At 45.0% G+C, this 19,735-nt stretch overlaps 1 protein-coding gene across 1 annotated transcript in view; it reads left to right on the top strand.

Moving 5' to 3' along the window:
* ubtd2 (ubiquitin domain containing 2) overlaps positions 1-19,735 on the top strand; it is a 101,620-nt gene that overhangs the window by 21,452 nt on the left and 60,433 nt on the right. Inside the window, exon 2 of the mRNA XM_073824651.1 lies at positions 14,684-14,920. Within this exon, the coding sequence (XP_073680752.1) occupies positions 14,684-14,920 (237 nt within the window). The remainder of the gene's footprint in view (positions 1-14,683; positions 14,921-19,735) is intronic.

Raw genomic sequence — 19,735 nt, 5'->3', positions numbered from 1 at the left:
AAATAAAAAACACTTAAAAACAGCAATGTTGAATACAGGTTGAATAATCTTGATTGCAACTACTGTATATATCGTCTTCACCTTAATTATAATTGTCATCCATTAAAGCTTTACTTGCGCAACACTGGTTTGCTTTATTCAGCTGTAGTTTGCATAACGTGCTCATGCAGAGGTTGGGTGTTTTGAGCCACTGTTCAGTCAGTCACACACAGAGATGAGAAGCGGTTTGGGCTGTTTTGAAACCCTTTGAAACCTTCGATCACAGAAAAGAGAGGATTACTAGCCGCTTTTCCACTGTCGGGCCAGTGCGAGCCAGTGCTAAGAGCGTGCCGGGCGGGGCCAATGGCCTCGAGTCGCAAGCACCAAGACCAAAAGCAAGGTGCGTTTCCACTATCGAGCCAGTAGCCTGGCTGCGCAAACTTAAAGCCCGCCCTTTACACACCTCTTTGAATCAAATGTCACGAAACCTCTCTCCTTTCAGCGGGGAGATTGAAAGTAAGGAATCGAAGGAAGAGAGCCGAAGCGGCTGTTTGCTCCTTTCGGTGTTTTCTTGGTGGAAGATGAGGCATCGAAAACAAGATGCGAAGACGGAGGCTCAGCAGCGTTTACGGCGAAAAGCTTATATTAGCTGCAAGGCAAAAAGAACAATAAATCGACGTGGAAGCCGGATACAGCGAATGCAGAAACGTCTAATGTTGGTGATGTCTGTTCTGATGCAAGAAGTGCTCTGCAACAGTTGTTTATGCAGCAGCAATATTTGTATTATATTACATTAATAAATCACTTGAAAAGAATCTTTGTTTTTATGACCGACACACAAGTCTTTCGTCTAACTTTGTATTACATTCAACTAAATGTTGCATATTATCTACACACTACTGCAAAAAATAACTACACAGTTGTACTTCTAGTATAATTTTGTATGCTTTTATTTAGGTACAGATACAGGTACAGTGTATGTTAACAATTTATCAAGGTGTGTTGGTGAGTTTCTGTGGGTTTTTTTGGACGATGTAAATAAACTTATACATCAGATCTCATTTTTATAGGATCTTATTTGCATTTTTCCAAATTTATATACGAGTAGATACTATCAGACAGGCATTTAAATGTTTTAATCACATATCTGTAACAACAGTTAATAGTGTAACGATTACTGAATAGGACCTGATTTACACAGGACACAAAAGGTGCCCCATCAGATAACCATTTAAGTAATGTGCCCATCAAAACGGCATTTAATATCTGCCTAATGTAAGTTTCTTCTCTGGGCACCGCTTTGTCCATTGTGCGTTTTTATGGCTTTGTACTGTGCCGTGCGCCCGCAATGTCTCGAACTTGCATTGTGGTGCGCAGGATATTTAGCTTTGCGAGTCCAGCAACGATGTATTTTATCACGTCTTTGTTTCTGCAGACGCCGTCAAACTGGCGTTGTATATTGTCATCGGCCCAAATACACAAGAGCCCTGTATTAGTAATACAGCGAAATGCGCATACCGCAGACACACTCCGCCTTTCACTTTGACCACGCCTCAAGCCCCGGCTGGCCCGCTTTGGCCCAAGGTTTTCGTCGGGCCGAAAAACCCGGGCCATTGGCCCTGAGGAAGCACCGATGAGGCACGATCAGGCCCCGGAAGTGACAGTGGAAACGCGACTGGCTCTGGCACGCACTAGCACGCCCGCTTTTGGCCCGACAGTGGAAACACGGCTACTGAGGCCTCCAAGTGGGCCTCGGCCCCATCGGTTGAGAGCCCAGCTGTAAGAGAAGAAATAGCCTTCCTTCATAGTGCAGACAAACAGTAAGTGAGCACCCTGACTGTAGGAAATCAATCTTCCATTTAATATCAGATGGCAATGATTACTACTGGGTTTTTGAAATATTGTGTATCTGTGGCTGGTGTTTCTGGGTCATAAAAAAGTGCTATACTGATTAATTGGCTTTGCCTCAGTTATTAAAGGCCAATGGCTGCAGTTTTACATTTGTCAGTAGTTTTATGCTTGTTGAAATGTTTGTTTTTACTATCTCATCACTGAACATCTTGCTTCATGCAGTGCTGGGTAGCATTATCACAGCCTTAGTTGTTTAGCATTCTGCGTTTCAGACTGAAAAGTTATATTGACCGGGGGTCTTTATGTCTGTAGTCTGCTTGCTGGTTTATAGAGAGTTCAGTAGATCCCAGTTACTTTCAACAAAAGCCATTACTGTGCTATATCTTTTCTCAAAGGAACAGACTAAATGGTAAAACGTGCCATAATTTACCACTTCCTTTGTGTTTTTTTTTCCTTTCTTATTAAAGGAAGAAAATTGAAATCCATCCTATAAAAAAAGAAAGAAAGACAATTGCCCCCTTTTTTCAGAAGGTTTGACCAATTCATTATTTATTTATTTATTTTTGTAACTAGTGAACTTAGAACATAACTACAACATCATGACTGAAGTAACAACAGCCATTTTAGGATAGTTGGGAAGGATAGTTGGGATTTGGTCTTAGTGACTTAGGAGTCCTCTTTACTACTCCTAGCGTTTCACAGATTTAGGAGCTAGTTTTAGCACTAAAACGCTTTGTGAAATACTCTTAAAGCAAAAATTTAGGAGTCCTAAATTTAGGATTGACACGCCCATTATTTTTAAGATTTTCTCCTGAGCTACTTTTAGCCTTAAGATGTTTTGTGAATACGGGCCCAGATGTAAATGCTGTCCGAAACGCTATTGAGACTGATTTAAATTGATCACTCAAACCACCGCCGTATTCCAGACAAAACTAGACAAAATGCATCTGGTTGTATATAAATTTTACTCTTCCCAAAACGTCAAAATAACAAGCGTGTGAGGGCGTTAAAGGCTATATGATGTTATAACCAGATATGGCAGCATAATGCAACACGTATTGCCGCGGATGAGTATTTCAGCAAGCAGACGCGCAAACTGCAGCAAATGAAACTGTAAGTAAGTTGCAGATACTCAACGCACAATCATCTCCATTAAAAGTAGTGAGACTATTATATTGGCCGTGTTCTACCCTGTTGCGGTCAAACCACATGATCCAAGTGTAAATGAAAACATTTTAACTAATAAGATAGATTATCTGATCAGAAAAAAAAAAAAAAAAACAGGAAGTGACCAGGTGTAATCAGAGCCAATCCTACTTTTTGGGAGCCCTAAGCAGACTTTTAGAAGGGGCCCCCACTACCAACGGTTTCACCCATTCACCACATCTCATCCTCCAATGCGCATATCCTACACTGACACCGTATTGTAAAGTTTTGGAAAATTGTCTTTTTTATCTTTCATATTATAAATATGAAGATAATCTTATATTTCATGTTATATTGTTTTACTTTAAGAGAAATATATCTCAATTTAAGATTAATGCTTAATGCTTTGCTTTAAAATAAAAAAGCAAAAACAATGGGTTATAAAATGGATTATTAGTAATTAGTATTGTTCATAATAATAATAATAATAATAATAATAATAATCTCTTTTCTAGACTGGTGTGTTTAAATTCAGATTAAAAAGCAAAAACAAAGCACACAAACAACTAAATGAAAACATTTATGTGAAAACAAATACGTCTCGGGTTACTATTGTAACCTTAGTTCCCTGAGGGAACGAGACGCCGCGTCATGGAACGCTATGGGGAACGCCATTGGCGGGCCGCACTCTGAACTATGTCTAACAACCAATGAATGACGGGGGTGACGTCACAGGCGCGGTGACGTCACCGACCAGGAAGTATAAAGCACGTGCGTTTGAAGCCGGCGGCAGCTCTTTTAGGAATGAAGCGAGCGCCGCAGGGGCGGAATTATGGTCCGAGACGCGGCGTCTCGTTCCCTCAGGGAACTAAGGTTACAATAGTAACCCGAGACGTTCCCTTCCGGGAACTCGAGCCGCGTCATGGAACGCTATGGGGAACGAGACTACCAACGCCCCATAATTTCCGAGCCCTGCGAGTGTCTGCTCAACCAGGGTGGAAAAAGAGAGAGCCCTTGTCTAGCATAACGCGGACAAGAAGGCCCTGTAGACCTCGGCCCTCGGGCACACGAGGAATGGTAGTCTTCCTCTGTCTGGTCGCCAGCCAGAACGAGAGGTACTCCACGGCCCTCAGGCACACGCAGAGTCTTAGTCCTTTGTCTGGGAGTTAGCCAGAACAAGAGGGACCGAATGACCACTGTCTAGCACTCGGCGGACAGATGGTGTGGGAAGTCCTCGGTCCGCAGACCCGCGAGGACGGTGAGCTCGACCTCAAGGCTCCTCGGCCCTCGGGCACACGAGGAGAGGGTGATCCTTTGTCTGGGGGTTCAGCCAGAACAAGAGGGATCCAAGGCTCGGCCTGGAGCTCCGCCAGGACGCGAGGGAATAAGCCATTGTCTAGCATTACGCGGACAAGAGGGCACTGCAATCCCCGGCCCTCGGGCTCACGGGGAAGACAGTAGGTGCCTCTGCCTGGTAGCCAGCCAGTGCATGAGGCACTCCTCGGCCTTCTGTGAAGGCAGACGAGGAGTCTTAGTCCTTGGTCTGGGGAAAGCCAGAAACCAGAGGGACCGGAGTACACTCGGTCTGATAGCATCCTGCGTCAGAACACGAGGAGAATTAAGCCATTGTCTAGCATTCCGCGGACAAGAGGGCTGTACAGTTCTCGGCCCTCGGGCACACGAGAACCGTGACCTCTGCCTGGTTCGCCAGCCAGTGCGAGAGGCACCCCTCGGCCCTCGGGCTCACGAGGGGTCTTAGTCCTTTGTCTGGGGGTTCTGCCAGGACAAGAGGGACTGAAAGGGCTTTTGTCTAGCTTTCACGGACAAAAGGGGTAAAGTTTTGCAGATCTCTTATGAGTGGCGAAACGACTTCTCTTCTTTCCGCAGAAAGAATGCGCCTTGAGAAGTCTCCTCCTGGCTAGGGAGGTGGCTGCCCCTCTAGGCCTAGCGCACTAGGCCGAGAGTACAGCCGAGCCTGGAGCGGCTCTGAGGTCGAGCTCGTAATACCTAACGAATGTTAGGGGCGTGGACCAACCCGCAGCATTGCAGATGTCTTGAATTGGAACACCTGCCGTCAGAGCCCTCGAGGCACTCATGCCCCGAGTAGAGTGAGCCTTGAGTCCCAGCGGTGAGGGGAGATCAGAGGACTCGTAAGCAGTAGTTATGGCATCGATGATCCATCTACTAATAGTGGGCTTTGAAGCTGGGCTCCCCCTCTTAGGGGGGCCGTAACAGACAAACAATTGCTCTGTTCTACGCCACGTGGCAGCTCTGTGGACGTAAGCATCTAAGGCTCTGACTGGGCACATGCAATTTAACTTCCTGTGGTTCGGCTCCGCGAACGGAGGAGGATAAAACGCCTGCAGTGTTACTGGCTGCGGTGCTAGGGAGGGGACCTTCGGGACGTACCCGACCCTGGGATATAGAAAGGCCTTGGCCATCCCTGGGGCAAACTCTAAATGAGATGGGGCCACTGAAAGGGCCTGCAGATCACCTACTCTCTTGAGGGAGGTGAGTGCTAACAGGAGCGCCGTCTTAACTGTGAGGGCGCGATCCGTAGACTCCTCTATGGGCTCGAATGGAGGCTTGCAGAGAGCTTCTAGCACCACAGCGAGGTCCCACGTGGGGACCCTGGGTGTCACTCGAGGCCTCAGCCTGAGCGCACCGCGGAGGAACCGTATGACCAAGGGCTCTCTACCTACTGAGAGGCCACCTAAAGGGGCGTGGTAGGCACTTATGGCCGCCACGTATACCTTTAGAGTGGAGTGAGCTAGCCCTGCGGATAGGCGAGACTGTAGGAACTCCAGAACTGTACCGACCGGGCAGTTGACTGGGTCCAGGTGGCGCTCGCGGCACCATCTCGCGAATAAGTTCCACTTAAGGCCATACAGTTTCCTCGTAGAGGGAGCTCTGGATTGGAGAAGGGTCTCAACAACCTCGGTTGAGAGACCCGCTCCTATGAGTTGTGCCCCCTCAGGGGCCACACCCATAACCTCCACCTCTCTGGGTGGGGGTGGCATATTGCGCCCCCAGCCTGAGACAGGAGGTCCCTCCTGACGGGAATCTCCCACGGAGAGCCGTCTAGGAGAGATACCAGGTCCGAGAACCACACTTGGGTCGGCCAGTACGGGGCTACGAGTAGCAGCCGCACTTGAAACCGACGGACCCGTTCCAGAACTCCCGGGAGCAGAACGATCGGGGGAAAGGCGTACAGACGCAGCCTCGGCCACGTCTGTGCCATGGCATCCAGCCCCAGTGGAGCTGGATGAACTAGAGAGTACCAGAGGGGACAGTGCGATGTCTCCTGAGTCGCAAACAGGTCCACCTGAGCCTGGCCAAACACTCTCCAGATCTGCTTCACCACCTCTGGGTGAAGCATCCATTCCCCGGGCCTCGGCCCCTGCCTTGACAGGACGTCTGCTCCCACATTCAGATGTCCAGGAATATGGACTGCTCTCAGGGAGAGGAATTTCTCTTGAGACCAAAGGAGTATCCGGTACGCCAGCTTGTACAAGGGGCGTGAGCGGAGTCCTCCTTGGTGGTTTATGTAGTAAACCACCGCAGTGCTGTCTGTACGGACCAGCACATGTTTGTTTCTTAGGTCTGGGAGAAACCTCTTTAGGGCCAGGAATACTGCCAGCATCTCTAAGCGGTTTATGTGCCACGAGAGATGGTGGGCACTCCATAGGCCTTGGGCTGAGCGGCCACGCATGACCGCTCCCCAACCGGTAAGGGAAGCGTCGGTCGCTAGCGTGATGCGGCGACCGGGCGCTCCCAGAACCGGTCCCTGAGAGAGGAACCAGGGTTTCCTCCACATGGCCAAGGCACGTAGGCAGCGCCGCGTGACCTTGATCTTGCGGAATGGGTTTCCCCTCGGGGAGAACCCCCTGGTCCTGAGCCACCACTGTAGTGGTCTCATGTGCAGCAGTCCAAAAGGTATCACGTTGGAAGCGGCTGCCATAAGACCTAACAGTACTTGAAACTGTTTGACAGTGAGTGACTGGCCTAGCTTTACTGCATTCACTGCAGTTAGTATGGAATCGACTCGTGCAGGAGACATGCGTGCCTGCATGGAGACCGAGTCCCACACTACGCCTAAGTAAGTGGTCCTCTGTAGTGGAGAGAGCACACTCTTCTTGGCGTTGAGTCTCAACCCCAACTCTTTCATGTCAGCGAGAACAGCACCTCGGTGCTGAACCGCTAACTGCTCCGAGCTGGCTAGGATGAGCCAGTCGTCTATGTAGTTGAGTATGCGGATGCCCTGGAGTCGCAGCGGAGCCAGAGCAGCATCCACACACTTCGTGAAAGTGCGGGGTGAGAGAGCTAGGCCGAAGGGAAGCACTCTGTATTGGTAAGCTTTGCCCCTGAAAGCGAACCTGAGATACTTCCTGTGCTGAAGAAGGATGGAGACGTGAAAATAAGCGTCTTTTAGATCTATCGTGACAAACCAGTCCTCGGACCTGATTTGTGACACGACCTGCCTGACAGTAAGCATCTTGAATTTCAGCTTCCTGACTGAACGATTTAGCAGCCTGAGATCTAAGATGGGCCGAAGCCCCCCATCCTTCTTCGGAACAATGAAGTACCGGCTGTAGAACCCGGATTCCCTGTCTTGAGGAGGGACCACCTCGATGGCCTCCTTCCTCAGAAGAGTTTCTACTTCTTGTTCCATCACCAGACCCTGCTCGGGGCTTACTAGAGTTGGAAAAACCCCACTGAAAGGTGGCGGCGTGGCGCCGAACTGGATAGCATAACCTTTCTCTACAGTACGCAGGACCCAATCTGAGACTCTTGGCAGTAGTTTCCACGCTGCCAGAAAGTTTACTAAGGGTACCAGCCTCTCGAGACTGGTGTCTGGATTTGCTCGAGGAGCTAACTCGGAGACCTGTAACAGCGAGCTGGCAGGAAGCTCCTGAACTAGCTCTTCGAGAGACCCCCGCGGGGGCTGCGAACTCTCCAGGGCCGCTACGTTTCCGGGCGGAACAGCTAGAGGATGTTTGCGGGAGATAGCCGCGCCCTGTAACACTGGCAGGGTTAGCTGACTCATCTCCTGAGGGCCACGAAGGGGTCTGGAACCCGCACCTGGAGGTACGGTGCAAACCCCCTCGAGAGGGGCTGCCCTCAACGGCCCTGAACCACAACCGTCAGGGCCGCTTAGCCGAGGACTTCCTTGACTGGAGGACGACCCTCAGGTCAGGCCTCTTAGTCTTAGAAGCCCCCGGCTTAGAGCGTCGCTTTCCGGGTCCCCTAGGCTGGGCCGGGGGAGCACGGGCAGCAACGCTCTGTTTCTGTGCCTCACGATGGGAGCTCGTACACGGCTGAGGCTGCTTCTTTGATGGTGCAGCAGCCTCAGAGGAGAACACGCGGCGAGGAAGGAACGTTCTGAACGCCGCCGCCTGCTTGCGGGCCTCCTGGTGCCTGGCTACGACGGTATCAACCGCGGCACCGAAGAGGCCAGATGGTTGCAGGGGGGCGTCCAGAAGCGTGACCCTGTCCTTTTCTTTTACGTCGGACAGGGTCAACCAGAGATGCCTCTCCGCGGCCACCAGGGCTGCCATAGACCGCCCAACAGCACGGGCGGCCTCCTTGGTGGCGCGGAGAGCGAGATCTGCGGTTTTTTGCATCTCTGTGACGCTAACTTCCTCGCCGCTGCTGAACTCCTTCAGCAGGTCAGCCTGGTAGGCTTGCAGGATGCCCATGGTATGGAGGCAAGACCCTGCTTGACCTGCTGCCGTGTATGCCTTACCCATCAGGCCAGATGTAACCTTAAGGGGCCTGGTGGGCAAGGACGGAGCCTTCAAGGACGATGCCGAACCGGGGGACAGATAGCCCGCGAGCGTCTGTTCGACCCGTGGCATCGCCCTATAGCCATACTCCTCTGCCCCCCCCACATTTCCATAATTTTCAGCAGGGGAGAAGAGACGGGAAGAGTATGGCTTTTCCCACGATCTCGCTAGCTCTTGGTGGAGATCGGGGAAAAAGGGAAGGCTCCGTTTTGGAGGTGCTGACTTCGTCCGCAGGAAGCGGTCATCTAACCGGCTTCGCTGCGGCTCATGAGATTGATGTTGTTCTGCGGGCCATGTGATGTGCAGTTTGGCTACCGCATTAGTCAGCACCTCTATGAGCTCCTCATAGTGAGGCGAGCGTGATGGCGGTTGTGGTTCCTCTGTAATTTCGCTTTCAATGTCAACCTCCTCGGAGGAAGACAAGAGGAACTCGGGGACCTCCTCCCGGGGGGAAGAAACCGCAGCGCGGGCTTCCGCATCCAGGAGGAGATCGCTCGATCCGCTGAGTGAGGGCGGAGATAGGGGGTCACCCGTCTCCATACCCTCCAGCAGATCGAGCTGCGAGCCCCACGAGTGCAGCCGCCGCTCCGCCTCGGCGGCAGCGGGGCCAGACCCACGGGGCACGCTAGTGAAAGCCCCCTCCTCAAAGAGGGCTTTCCGGGAGCGAAGCACACGCACCGGCAGGCGATCACAGTGCGTACAGCCAGCCTTTTCGAGGGCTGACTGTGCGTGCTCCGCTCCCAAGCAGACCACACATAGGCTGTGTGTATCCCCACCAACAATGAAGCGTTGGCAAGGAGGGACACACTGCCTATGCGGGCGCTTAACCGCCATCAAACTCTCTTTTTTGCAGGTTGTTTTGTAGCCATACTACTCAAATAAAAGTGTGTCAAACTGGACACGAAAAACAGCAGTATGGTACGGACAGACACAGACACAGAGCGCTCTCGCTGAATGACAAAAGCTGCCGCCGGCTTCAAACGCACGTGCTTTATACTTCCTGGTCGGTGACGTCACCGCGCCTGTGACGTCACCCCCGTCATTCATTGGTTGTTAGACATAGTTCAGAGTGCGGCCCGCCAATGGCGTTCCCCATAGCGTTCCATGACGCGGCTCGAGTTCCCGGAAGGGAACAAAGACTTTCTTGATCTGATAAGCAAATAGACATGGAAACTTCCTGCTTTGTGTAGAGGGATAACCAGGTATAAGCGATCCATAAGCGCCACCTCCTGTCTGATAATGAACTTGCATTTCTATTCAATTTCGATTTTTTTTTCTTTTTCTTCCAAATAAATGTGAAAATTAGACAATTTTTCATGCAGTGCTGTCAAGTTTAACTGGTCGCTAATATAAATATATAAATAAGCTATTACAGTTGCAATCAACCCCAGCCCCCCTCCCCCCGCGCAAAATCAATAGAGAAGAAATAGTTTGCTATATTAGAAAGTCTAAAACTACATGAAGATTTCTAAGACATTACAAGTCCCTAGACACACAGCTGGCAGCCGTATTCCTTGGAATAAAGTGTGTTGAACCAGAAAATCTTTGAGGTTGTTGGGGAAAAAAAAGCACAATATCATAAAATGTTTGATCAGATCAAATGAGAAAAACTTGCAATGTACAGCCAAAGACTTGCAAGATGACAAAAGGAGGAAAACATTTCAATGCCATGTAAAAGAAATACACTAGACAAGTATGGGCTTCATGTTGAGGAATCTTGCTGAATACCACTCTTGACCAAGGACAACAAAAAGGCTGACTTGAACATGCTAAAATTCATTTAGTTAGACCTGTGGAGTTCTGGAAGAATGTTTTATGGAGTGATGTGACCAAACTGGAACTTTTTGGACGTATGGATCAGAGGTACATCTGGTGCAAAAAAGACAAAGCTTATAAGCAGAAGAACACCATCTCCATCATCAAACATGGAGGTGGGCCAGTCCTGTTATGGGGTTGTTTTACTGTAGCATGAAGTGGAAAACATGACTATACAAAGGATATCATGGATTCTTTGAAGTGCCAGGCTATTTTAGCAAAAATTGTGATGCTTTTTGTGCAATGTCTGAAGCTAATGATCAATGGAATTTTGCTGCAGGACAATCGTCCTAAAGTATACATCCAAATCTACTAATGATTGGTTCAGAGGTCAGTCATAGAATGTTCGTGAGTGGCCTGTTCACTCTCCAGATTTAATTCTCATAGAAAATACTTGTTTGAGTTTGAAGAAAGCAGTGGCAAAGTGAAAACCAAAGATTATCAGTGATCTCAAAGCTTTTTCAGGTGAGGAATGGGCCAATATTGCAGCAGAAATGTGACAGAAGCATCTGAGCACTTCCAGGCAGTGTTTATTAGTGGTTTTAAAGAATAAAAGATTTTACACCATATTTAACTTTTGAGGGTTGAATAATTTTGAACATGAATGTTTAGAGCCAATTCGATTTTTTTTTTCATTATTCATCATCTTACGTTCTCAGAATTACTCAAATGTGTATTAATAAACTTTCTTTAATAGTTTACTGATGCCTTTGTTGAATTGTTTTCACAAAATGTTGTTCGCTGCAGCAAAATGTCTTGCAGGTCAAGGGGGATGAATAATTTTGATTGCAACTGTATATGTTTTAAAAATCTAAACAATTCAGACTATAGGGTATCGCCAATTATTTAGGTCTTTTGAAGTGCCCACGATAACACAATGCATGACACTCTAGCACAGTGTCTTAAAAGCCCTCATGAAATGTCAAATTAAAATCAACAAAACACAATGCAGCAGCCTCCATTTCAGCATCAGCTTTATAAAATCCATCACTTATCCTTATCTTGCTCACTTACTTTCCTATTTTTCATTGTCTTCGCAGCAGATTAAAAGTGCCGTGCCGTTTTTTCATGAGGGGGAGGCGGGGCCTTGCGTAATTTACAAGCTCTACGCAACTTGTTTAGTGAACGTATAGGGCTGATCAGCTCTGGGTGTAATCCTCTCAAATCCGCACTATTTCCAAACCACAGATGTTAAACATTACTACCTTTCTTTGGCACAAGGTCCTCCTGATGAGAAGAGCCATCTGTCACCATGATGTAAGACACTATTTCTGCATTACATTCTGTCATAGAGTTATCTCTCACTCTATAGCGGTTAAACCGGTGCACTATCATGTGGTCCGACAATGTTGTCTCTTAATCATTCTGCCTTTGGTGCAATGACGATGTATCATATCGAATGCATGCTTCCCTTTTTTTTTTAAATTTCGATACCTCGATTAAAATAAATAAATAAATAAATAATCTTAAAATTCATATTCAAATTAATTGCCAAAAAGACTAAATCACCCAGCCCTAGCCTCTTCTAATGGCAGTAAATGGTTTTCAAGATTTGAAAGCAAAATAAAGTGCCTCAATCATAAAAAATACTCCACACAGCTCTGGTGGGTTAATAAAGGCCTTCTAAAGTTAATCAATGCATTTGTGTAGGAAATAATATCTACACAGCAAAAATATGTTGGGATATTTGTCACCATGGGTGTTAAAATTAGGACTTTCTGGGTGAACATACAGGTCCATCTTTCCTAATGTTAAAGGGGTCACCGGATGCAAAACTCACTTTTACATGTTGTTTGAACATTAATGTGTGTTGGCAGTTTGTGTACACAACCACCTTACAATGATAAAAATCTACCCAGTGGTATTTTTTTTTAATCTTTAAAAGTAATATCCCCTTTTTAAAATCAGGTCATTCTCAGCTTCTTGTCAGTGTGAAGGCACACCGACAGAGGCCGCTCCCACAATAGTTGTTTGACATTAGTGTCTTACCTTAGACCCACTCTCATCAAGCTAAAACAGTCTGACTCTGATCGCCATTGTGTGACGAAAGAATGTCTCAGATTGAGGTGTTCTGTTGTTGGATGTAATAATGAACATTGACGAACAAGACGCAGAGGACAACTTAATTTTTATTTGTTTACAGATTTGCCCACAGATAATTTGTTTTTATCGTTGTGATGCGTTTGATGATAATTCTCTATAATGTGTTAGACTGATTAAATAAACTATATAATCACATTTTGGGGAATGAGAGCTTGCATTCACGTTATGTAACATAAATGCTAAAAAGATACATATATTTTAAAAGTTTAGATTGTAAGCTTTCAAAGGATACTTTGAAATGTATGTCTATATTTCTGCTCAAACACATATAATATTAAAAAAAAAACACGCAATGACACAATTCCTATAACGGTACTGGTATTACGAGCTTAAAGGGGTAGTTTACCCAAAAATTAAAATTGGATGTTTAACTGCTTACCCCCAGGGCATCCAAGATGTAGGTCACTTTGTTTCTTCAGTAGAACACAAAGAAAGATTGTGCAGTCTGTTAGTGATTTAATGGCAGTGGATGGGCACCAAACCTTTGAAAGTAAAAAAGCAAAACATGCACAGACAAATCCATATTACACCCTGTGACTCGTGACGATACATTGATGTCCTAAGACATGAAACGATCGTCTTTTGCTAGAAACTGAAAAGTATTTATATCTTTTTTTTTTTTACCTTTGATATACAGCCATGTCCAACAACTGTGTAACAAAGGTAAAATATATATATATATAAATACTGTTCAGTTTCTAGCAAAAGACGATCGTTTCATGTCTTAGGACATCAATGTATCATCACGAGTCACAGGGTGTAATATGGATTTGTCTGTGCATGTTTTATTTTTTTACTTTCAAAGGTTTGGTGCCCATCCACTGCCATTAATTCACTAACAGACTGCAACGGTTTGAGTTAAAAATATTCATCTGTGTTATACTGAAGAAACAAAGACACCTACATCTTGGATGCCCTGGGCAGAAGACACGGACATTTGCAACAAGGTGAAACTTCCTGCTCCTTTCCCCACTGTACTGCTACCAGCACCACCAGTGGAAAAAGTCACTGCCAACAGACTGCTCACTCAACCACAAAGAACGTAAATATCACTTCCAAACCTCTTCCAGAAACCGTCTCAGGTTACGTATGTAACCGTGGTTCCCTGACACGCCGTCAGAATGACTCGTGTCTGAAGAATACATATAAACAAGTTTATGACGTTACTTCTGGCGCAACTCGTCGCCACCAGTGCGTCACTACTGGTGTAGTCTCAGCCTCAGAAGTCATGCCCACGGAACGTTGGCTAAACGTCTGATGCATATGGTACACTTAACTGGAAACACTTCAGGAATGTTGAAGTCGTTCCTCTGATTAGTTGAATTTGATCGGATTTCCGGGAGACACGAGTTTCACGTTTATTTTCGGTCTGCCGGGAAACAAAGCGCAGACTGTTTTACTCGACGTTTTGCTAAAATGTGCTTACGCAGGCGCTATTGTTGTTATACACATTTGCGACGTTCGCAAACAAATTACTGACTTACTGCTTGTTCTCCCTCTTCTTATTTAACTTTCAGTGCTGGTTATTTCTATGACTGACTCGTTGCATGCCAGTCTGTTGTTGTGGGGGCATTTCCACGCACCGAAACGTTACACTGAACGAAACGAACTGTGATTGGTTGTTTGACATGTCGGTCAAACAGTCTTATGGGCGGGCCACATTTAGTATAGGAGCATAGCGGAATTAGACACTAAAAAATCGCCTGTTGTGTGAGTGAGTGTGTACATGTGTGTGTCTGTGTCTGTGCAACCCTGTGGAGGATAAATCAGTGTGGAAAATGGATGGATGGATTGATGAGTGTCTTTTGTTGTTATATTGCTGTTGCTAGCCTTTTATAAAAGCCACAAGAAAAGTCGCACTACATTACAGTGCTTTTACCAGAGTTAGGGAGGTTTCTGGCATTCACATTTACATCATTATCTTTATTACATTATTGGATCCAGTGATGGTACATATCTTAAACGTTCTATTTTATCTTGACCTGTTTGCCTCTGTTTTGCAGTTGCACTAGGGCGAAACCAGCCCCTAAAAAGAGAGAAGCCTAAATGGAAGAGTGACTACCCAATGACTGATGGGCAGCTGCGCAGCAAGCGTGATGAATTCTGGGATACGGCACCAGCTTTTGAAGGCCGCAAGGAAATTTGGGATGCACTTAAGGCGGCTACCCAGGCCTTTGAGAGCAATGACCATGAACTTGCTCAAGCCATAATTGATGGCGCCAGCATAACATTACCACATGGTAAGAGGCGTACACATCACGTATACTGGTAGACCAGCGTGCCTTTTAGTAAATACTATGATTTTTCATTATACATTTAGGTGATTTTATTAAAACCATCTGTTTTTTTATGTTTTTCTGTCTGTCAGTTTCCGATTCAGTCTCTCTCTTTTTTGTATTTGTTTGGCTTACTTAGTTGGGAACAAAGTAAGCAGTTTTTAAGGCATTTCTGTAGGCAGAAACACTACCTTTCTACGCAATTTAAAAATACATTTTTTTTTACTCACCCCCAGGCCATCCAAAATGTATTTGACTTCCTTCTTGAGTAGAACAGTAAAGAAGATTTTTATCTGAAATCATGGTCCTTAGTGATTCATGAAATGTAAGTCAGCAGCTACCATTTTTGGAAAAAAAAAGAAAACAAAAAAAACTTTCAAAGAACATAAAATTAATAGCTAAAGTGCAAAAGTGCTTTAAGTGCTAAAAAGAGAGTCAATAGTTTCTGTTGCAACATCACGTTCTTTTGAGCTATCTGTTACGCTGAGGAGTTAAGATTAGTCAGAATATAGTTTAGTGGTAGTCTTTAGTGGTAGAAGTGATAGTTCTACCATATTTGTAACAAGGAGCTGAGTTTGCAGCTTTAGCAAAATGGAGAAAACACAAAACTAGATCATCTCTCTTCCAGGAATTTCAGTACCATGAACATTGATTCCATGTATCAAAAATAAATCTAGAGTATGATTCCAAAAATGAATGGGTGTTGAAAATGCATCTTTTTCTCTCCATTTTGGCCTTCCAATACATTGAGGTCACACAAAACGATTGGTCTGTGCAAGAAACAGAACAGTATTTATATAATTTTTTACCTCTGATGCACCACAATGTCCAACTGTCCTAAGCATGTTCACAACAGCCACTAAAGTTCACACTGCTGCTAAAGAGATTTACCTTTTACCAGTTCTAAAATGATGACAGAAAATCTTATGTCTGTTCCGTCTCTATAATCTCAGTCAGTTTTTGGAGGCTTTACACATGCGCAGTAGGGCGAATTTAACGTTTTCCTATGTTTCATTGTAGATTAGAAACTTTTGGAAAATGCTTGGAAACGCTATTGTGAATAGAAAGCGTTTTAAAACAAATGTGTTTTTAAATGTATCCGGATTAATGTAGACATAAGACATAAATAAGGTAATCCTTGTGTGGAGCCTTGGTGATCTTTATACAGTAGCTCAGGTTTTATTACTTACACTAGATAAAAATGAATTCTACTTGAAACCAGACCTCTGAGTTATGCTAAAAATATTACTATACATTGTAGAAACACCTCCCCTCTTTACCTTTTTTCGATGTTGCTCATATTTATAGCCATGTTTTTTGTGGGTACACTTATTTAATTAAATGTGTAGTGAATTTTACAGGGGACTCATCTCATTTTAACTTGGCCCACTTAGGGACGCCAATTATGTAGTGAGTTCTGCTTTCGCCCACTAGGAAGGCGAAATAGTGTAGTGATGGGTACTCACGTCACAGATGACGTAATGATTCTTGGATCACGTGTCACTTAATGTGTGGTTATGAGTACATCACATAAGAAAGATTGGTGGGATATCTAACTTGTAGAACCTCTCACTGTATTATCAACACAAGGAAGACACAACTGCAATAAAATAAATTTATCAACAAACGATAGACAAGAGTAATCAACTATTAAATGAATACAATGAATGTAAAAGGAATAAAGTGCATAAGATGCATAAAATGTGATTCAGTTGGGTGTTGCTATGTCAGAGCTATGTTATCTTATGGAAAGATAAACTGTTGCTACTGTGACGAGTCGGCTGGCTCCCCCCTAATTATCATCACCACCCCGTCCCTTATTCACCGCCCTTCTCCAGGCTCCCGGCGAGAGTGGGTGTGTAGGGGAGAGGAGGGGCGCGAAATCGTCTCAGGCTGGCGGCGTGTGATAAGGAGCACCTGAAGGGAATGAAGCCTCATCACCGCCGCTGTTTAAATGCCAAGCGCGCCTCTCCTCAGGAGACCGGTCTCTCCCCCGTGCATGCACGCTGATGTCCTTGTGGGTCCAGGAAGGGGTGAAGAGGGAAGCCAGCGCCGCCAGAAGGACGAGCCGCCGGACCCGCGGTCCGGCTGAAGACCACACCCGTGACGGCCGACGGGCCAGGATGCCAGGCCGTAGATTCCCCGTTGGAAGGACCGTGAAAGCTCGGAAGGGACGAAGCCGCAGGAGATGCCGCCGCCCCTAGCACCCCGGTCCCAAGCGGGGAGTGCGTGCGGCCACCGGACTCCGCCCCTTACCTGGACCTTTCCCATTTGAACACTGCCCCTCCTTCACGAAACCCCAGCACTCGAGGACACTAGATTCCCTTTTTATTTGGACAATTTTATTTCCCCTTTGGACACTTTTCTTTCGTTTTCTGTTTAATAAAACCCACTGTGTCTGTCGTTTGCTCCTCCTGCCACACTACTCTGAGACAAATAAGGTCAAGAACCTCATTATGTATCAAACAAATAAATGAGCTATTATTTGTTATCAACTGCAATCAGCTATACAATATCTAATGTAAATTAGAAAGATCATATACTGATAGTACACAACAATGCCAAGGTCTCTGGAAGAGGTTTGGAAGTGATATTTACGTTCTCTGTGGTTGATTGAGCAGTCCGGTGGTGGTGAATTCTTCCACTGGTTGTGCTGGGAGCAGTCAGTGGGAAAAGGAGCAGGAATCCGTTTCGACAGCCTTGAGCATGAAGCGCTGTAGGATGCTGATCTCCTGGAGCACCAAAGGGTCCTAAGATATGGAACACGCAGATGTGGCCCTGGTGTAGGTGCTGAAGGCCCTTAGCTTGGAACACGCAAGCAAAGGTACCTGAAATGAAGGTTTGCTCGCTGGAGCTTAACCTTGTTGCAAATGTCTGTTGGTCTTCTGCCTCTCTGGGCACTTCTCCATTTCCATGCTGTGATTGGCTGGTTCCATCAGAGCGGGGGGACATGGGGTAGCCCACCCTTCTTTCCTCTTGTGGAAGTCATTTGCATAGTCCAAACACAAAGTTAGAAAAGTGTCAATAATGTTTTATCAGAAAACATTTGGTCGTGTAATGAACACATTAAGTCCAAACATGATGGGAAAAGATTGAACAGTCATTAATAGCTGAGTTTGTGTAAGATGTTGCACTACACATCGCTGTCAGTGAGAATACTTATTTCTCTGAATAAGTATAAGATGTGTGTGTTATGGTTCGCATCAGTTCAAGGAAAACATAGTTATGAATGGATTTGGATGGATCTTTGTGATCTCTCTTTGTTTCACCCATTGCTGCTGCGTCTGGAGATCCTAAGGAATTTTTATGACCGTCACAGGACCAACCTTAGGAAACAGTCTCAAGGTGGGTGGAGGGCAGAAACTGCATCTTGACCAATAGGAAGTTCTGTCCTTCCCGGGTTTTTGTACCAAAGATGATCTTCTTGCCCTCTAAGAGGTTTCTGGCAGTTGTCCTGGCATCCTTATCTGATGGCGTTGGGCAGTTTGCTTATGTTAGTCCGCCAAGATCCAATCTAAATGTAGCAAACCTTTGTCCACTATTGTGGCCAGGGAGGGGCCCTTGCCATAAACTGGGCCCTGGAATGTGCGGTCCACTACAAATGGAATGGAATGGAACACAATTAAATAATCCATGCAATAAAATAATAATGTGACCATACACTGCCAAGCTACAAAAAGTGGGGGGAAAAAATATTTAAGACCAAAATTAACATTGTCAACTGACATTTTTCTCTCCATCATATCTCTTAAATCTCATTTGCACTTTACCATATTCAGAATTTTTTTTTGGTTAATAGATGTGAGATTTGGTCTAACTGATGTCAAACTTGACATGCCAAGTTTAATATATACATTTGATTTGAGAGGTAAAAAAAAAAGAGCTTTGTTTCTTTTAATTTGTGATCTAAAAAAATGATAATATAGGGGGCAGGGGTGTGCAATATTGACAAAAATAGTAATATTTAACAATTTCTAAAATAACAAATAAAAATAACAATTTTGCTGAGTGTGTTTTTGTGTTGGTGCCTTGGCTGACTTAGGCTGCTGTGGACAAATGACTTCTAAAATGTTTCATTTTCTTTACATTCTATTCGATGGTTAGTTCATAGTAGTGACAGAATTGAACTTTTCCACTTCTCCAACCTTAAACTGTAAATCAAGTGGATTTTTACCTTTATAATGGCATTTTTTAAAAATCCCTAATAAATGTTTACATCACATTTAATTTAAAATTCTTCCATTTAAACAATAGATTCAATTAGAATAAAAGGACATTGTTACCAAATAAAATCAGTATGAACAAAATCCATCTTCTGCAGAAGTGACACAGAAGCTGCATCTGGCATTTAGGTGACATTTACATGTATTTACACAGACTGTTTGATGCAGCTAAAAGGTGACTTTTACAGTTGTATATATATTGCACATATAACATAAAAAAAAATAGATGATAATTTAAATATGAAGCATTACAATAATCTAACCTTGATGTCATGAATGCATGAATTAACATTGATGCATTTGACATTGAAAGCATAGGTCGTTATTTCGATATATTTTTAGGAAAGATTGCTAGCAAATAGCACACCTAGGTTCCTAATTGATGATGAAGAATTGACAGAGCAGCCATTAGGTATTAGAAAGTGTTGTAGGTTATGACATGCAGAGGTTTTAGGTCCGATAATTAACACTTTAGCAGAAATTATTTGTCATCCAGTTTTTTATATACATATGCATTCTGTTAGGTTTTCAAATTGGTATATATATATATATATAT

Source organism: Garra rufa, chromosome 19, assembly GCF_049309525.1.
Source record: "Garra rufa chromosome 19, GarRuf1.0, whole genome shotgun sequence".
In the NCBI taxonomy this organism is placed as follows: domain Eukaryota; kingdom Metazoa; phylum Chordata; class Actinopteri; order Cypriniformes; family Cyprinidae; genus Garra; species Garra rufa.
This window is presented reverse-complemented; position numbering and strand designations above follow the sequence as displayed.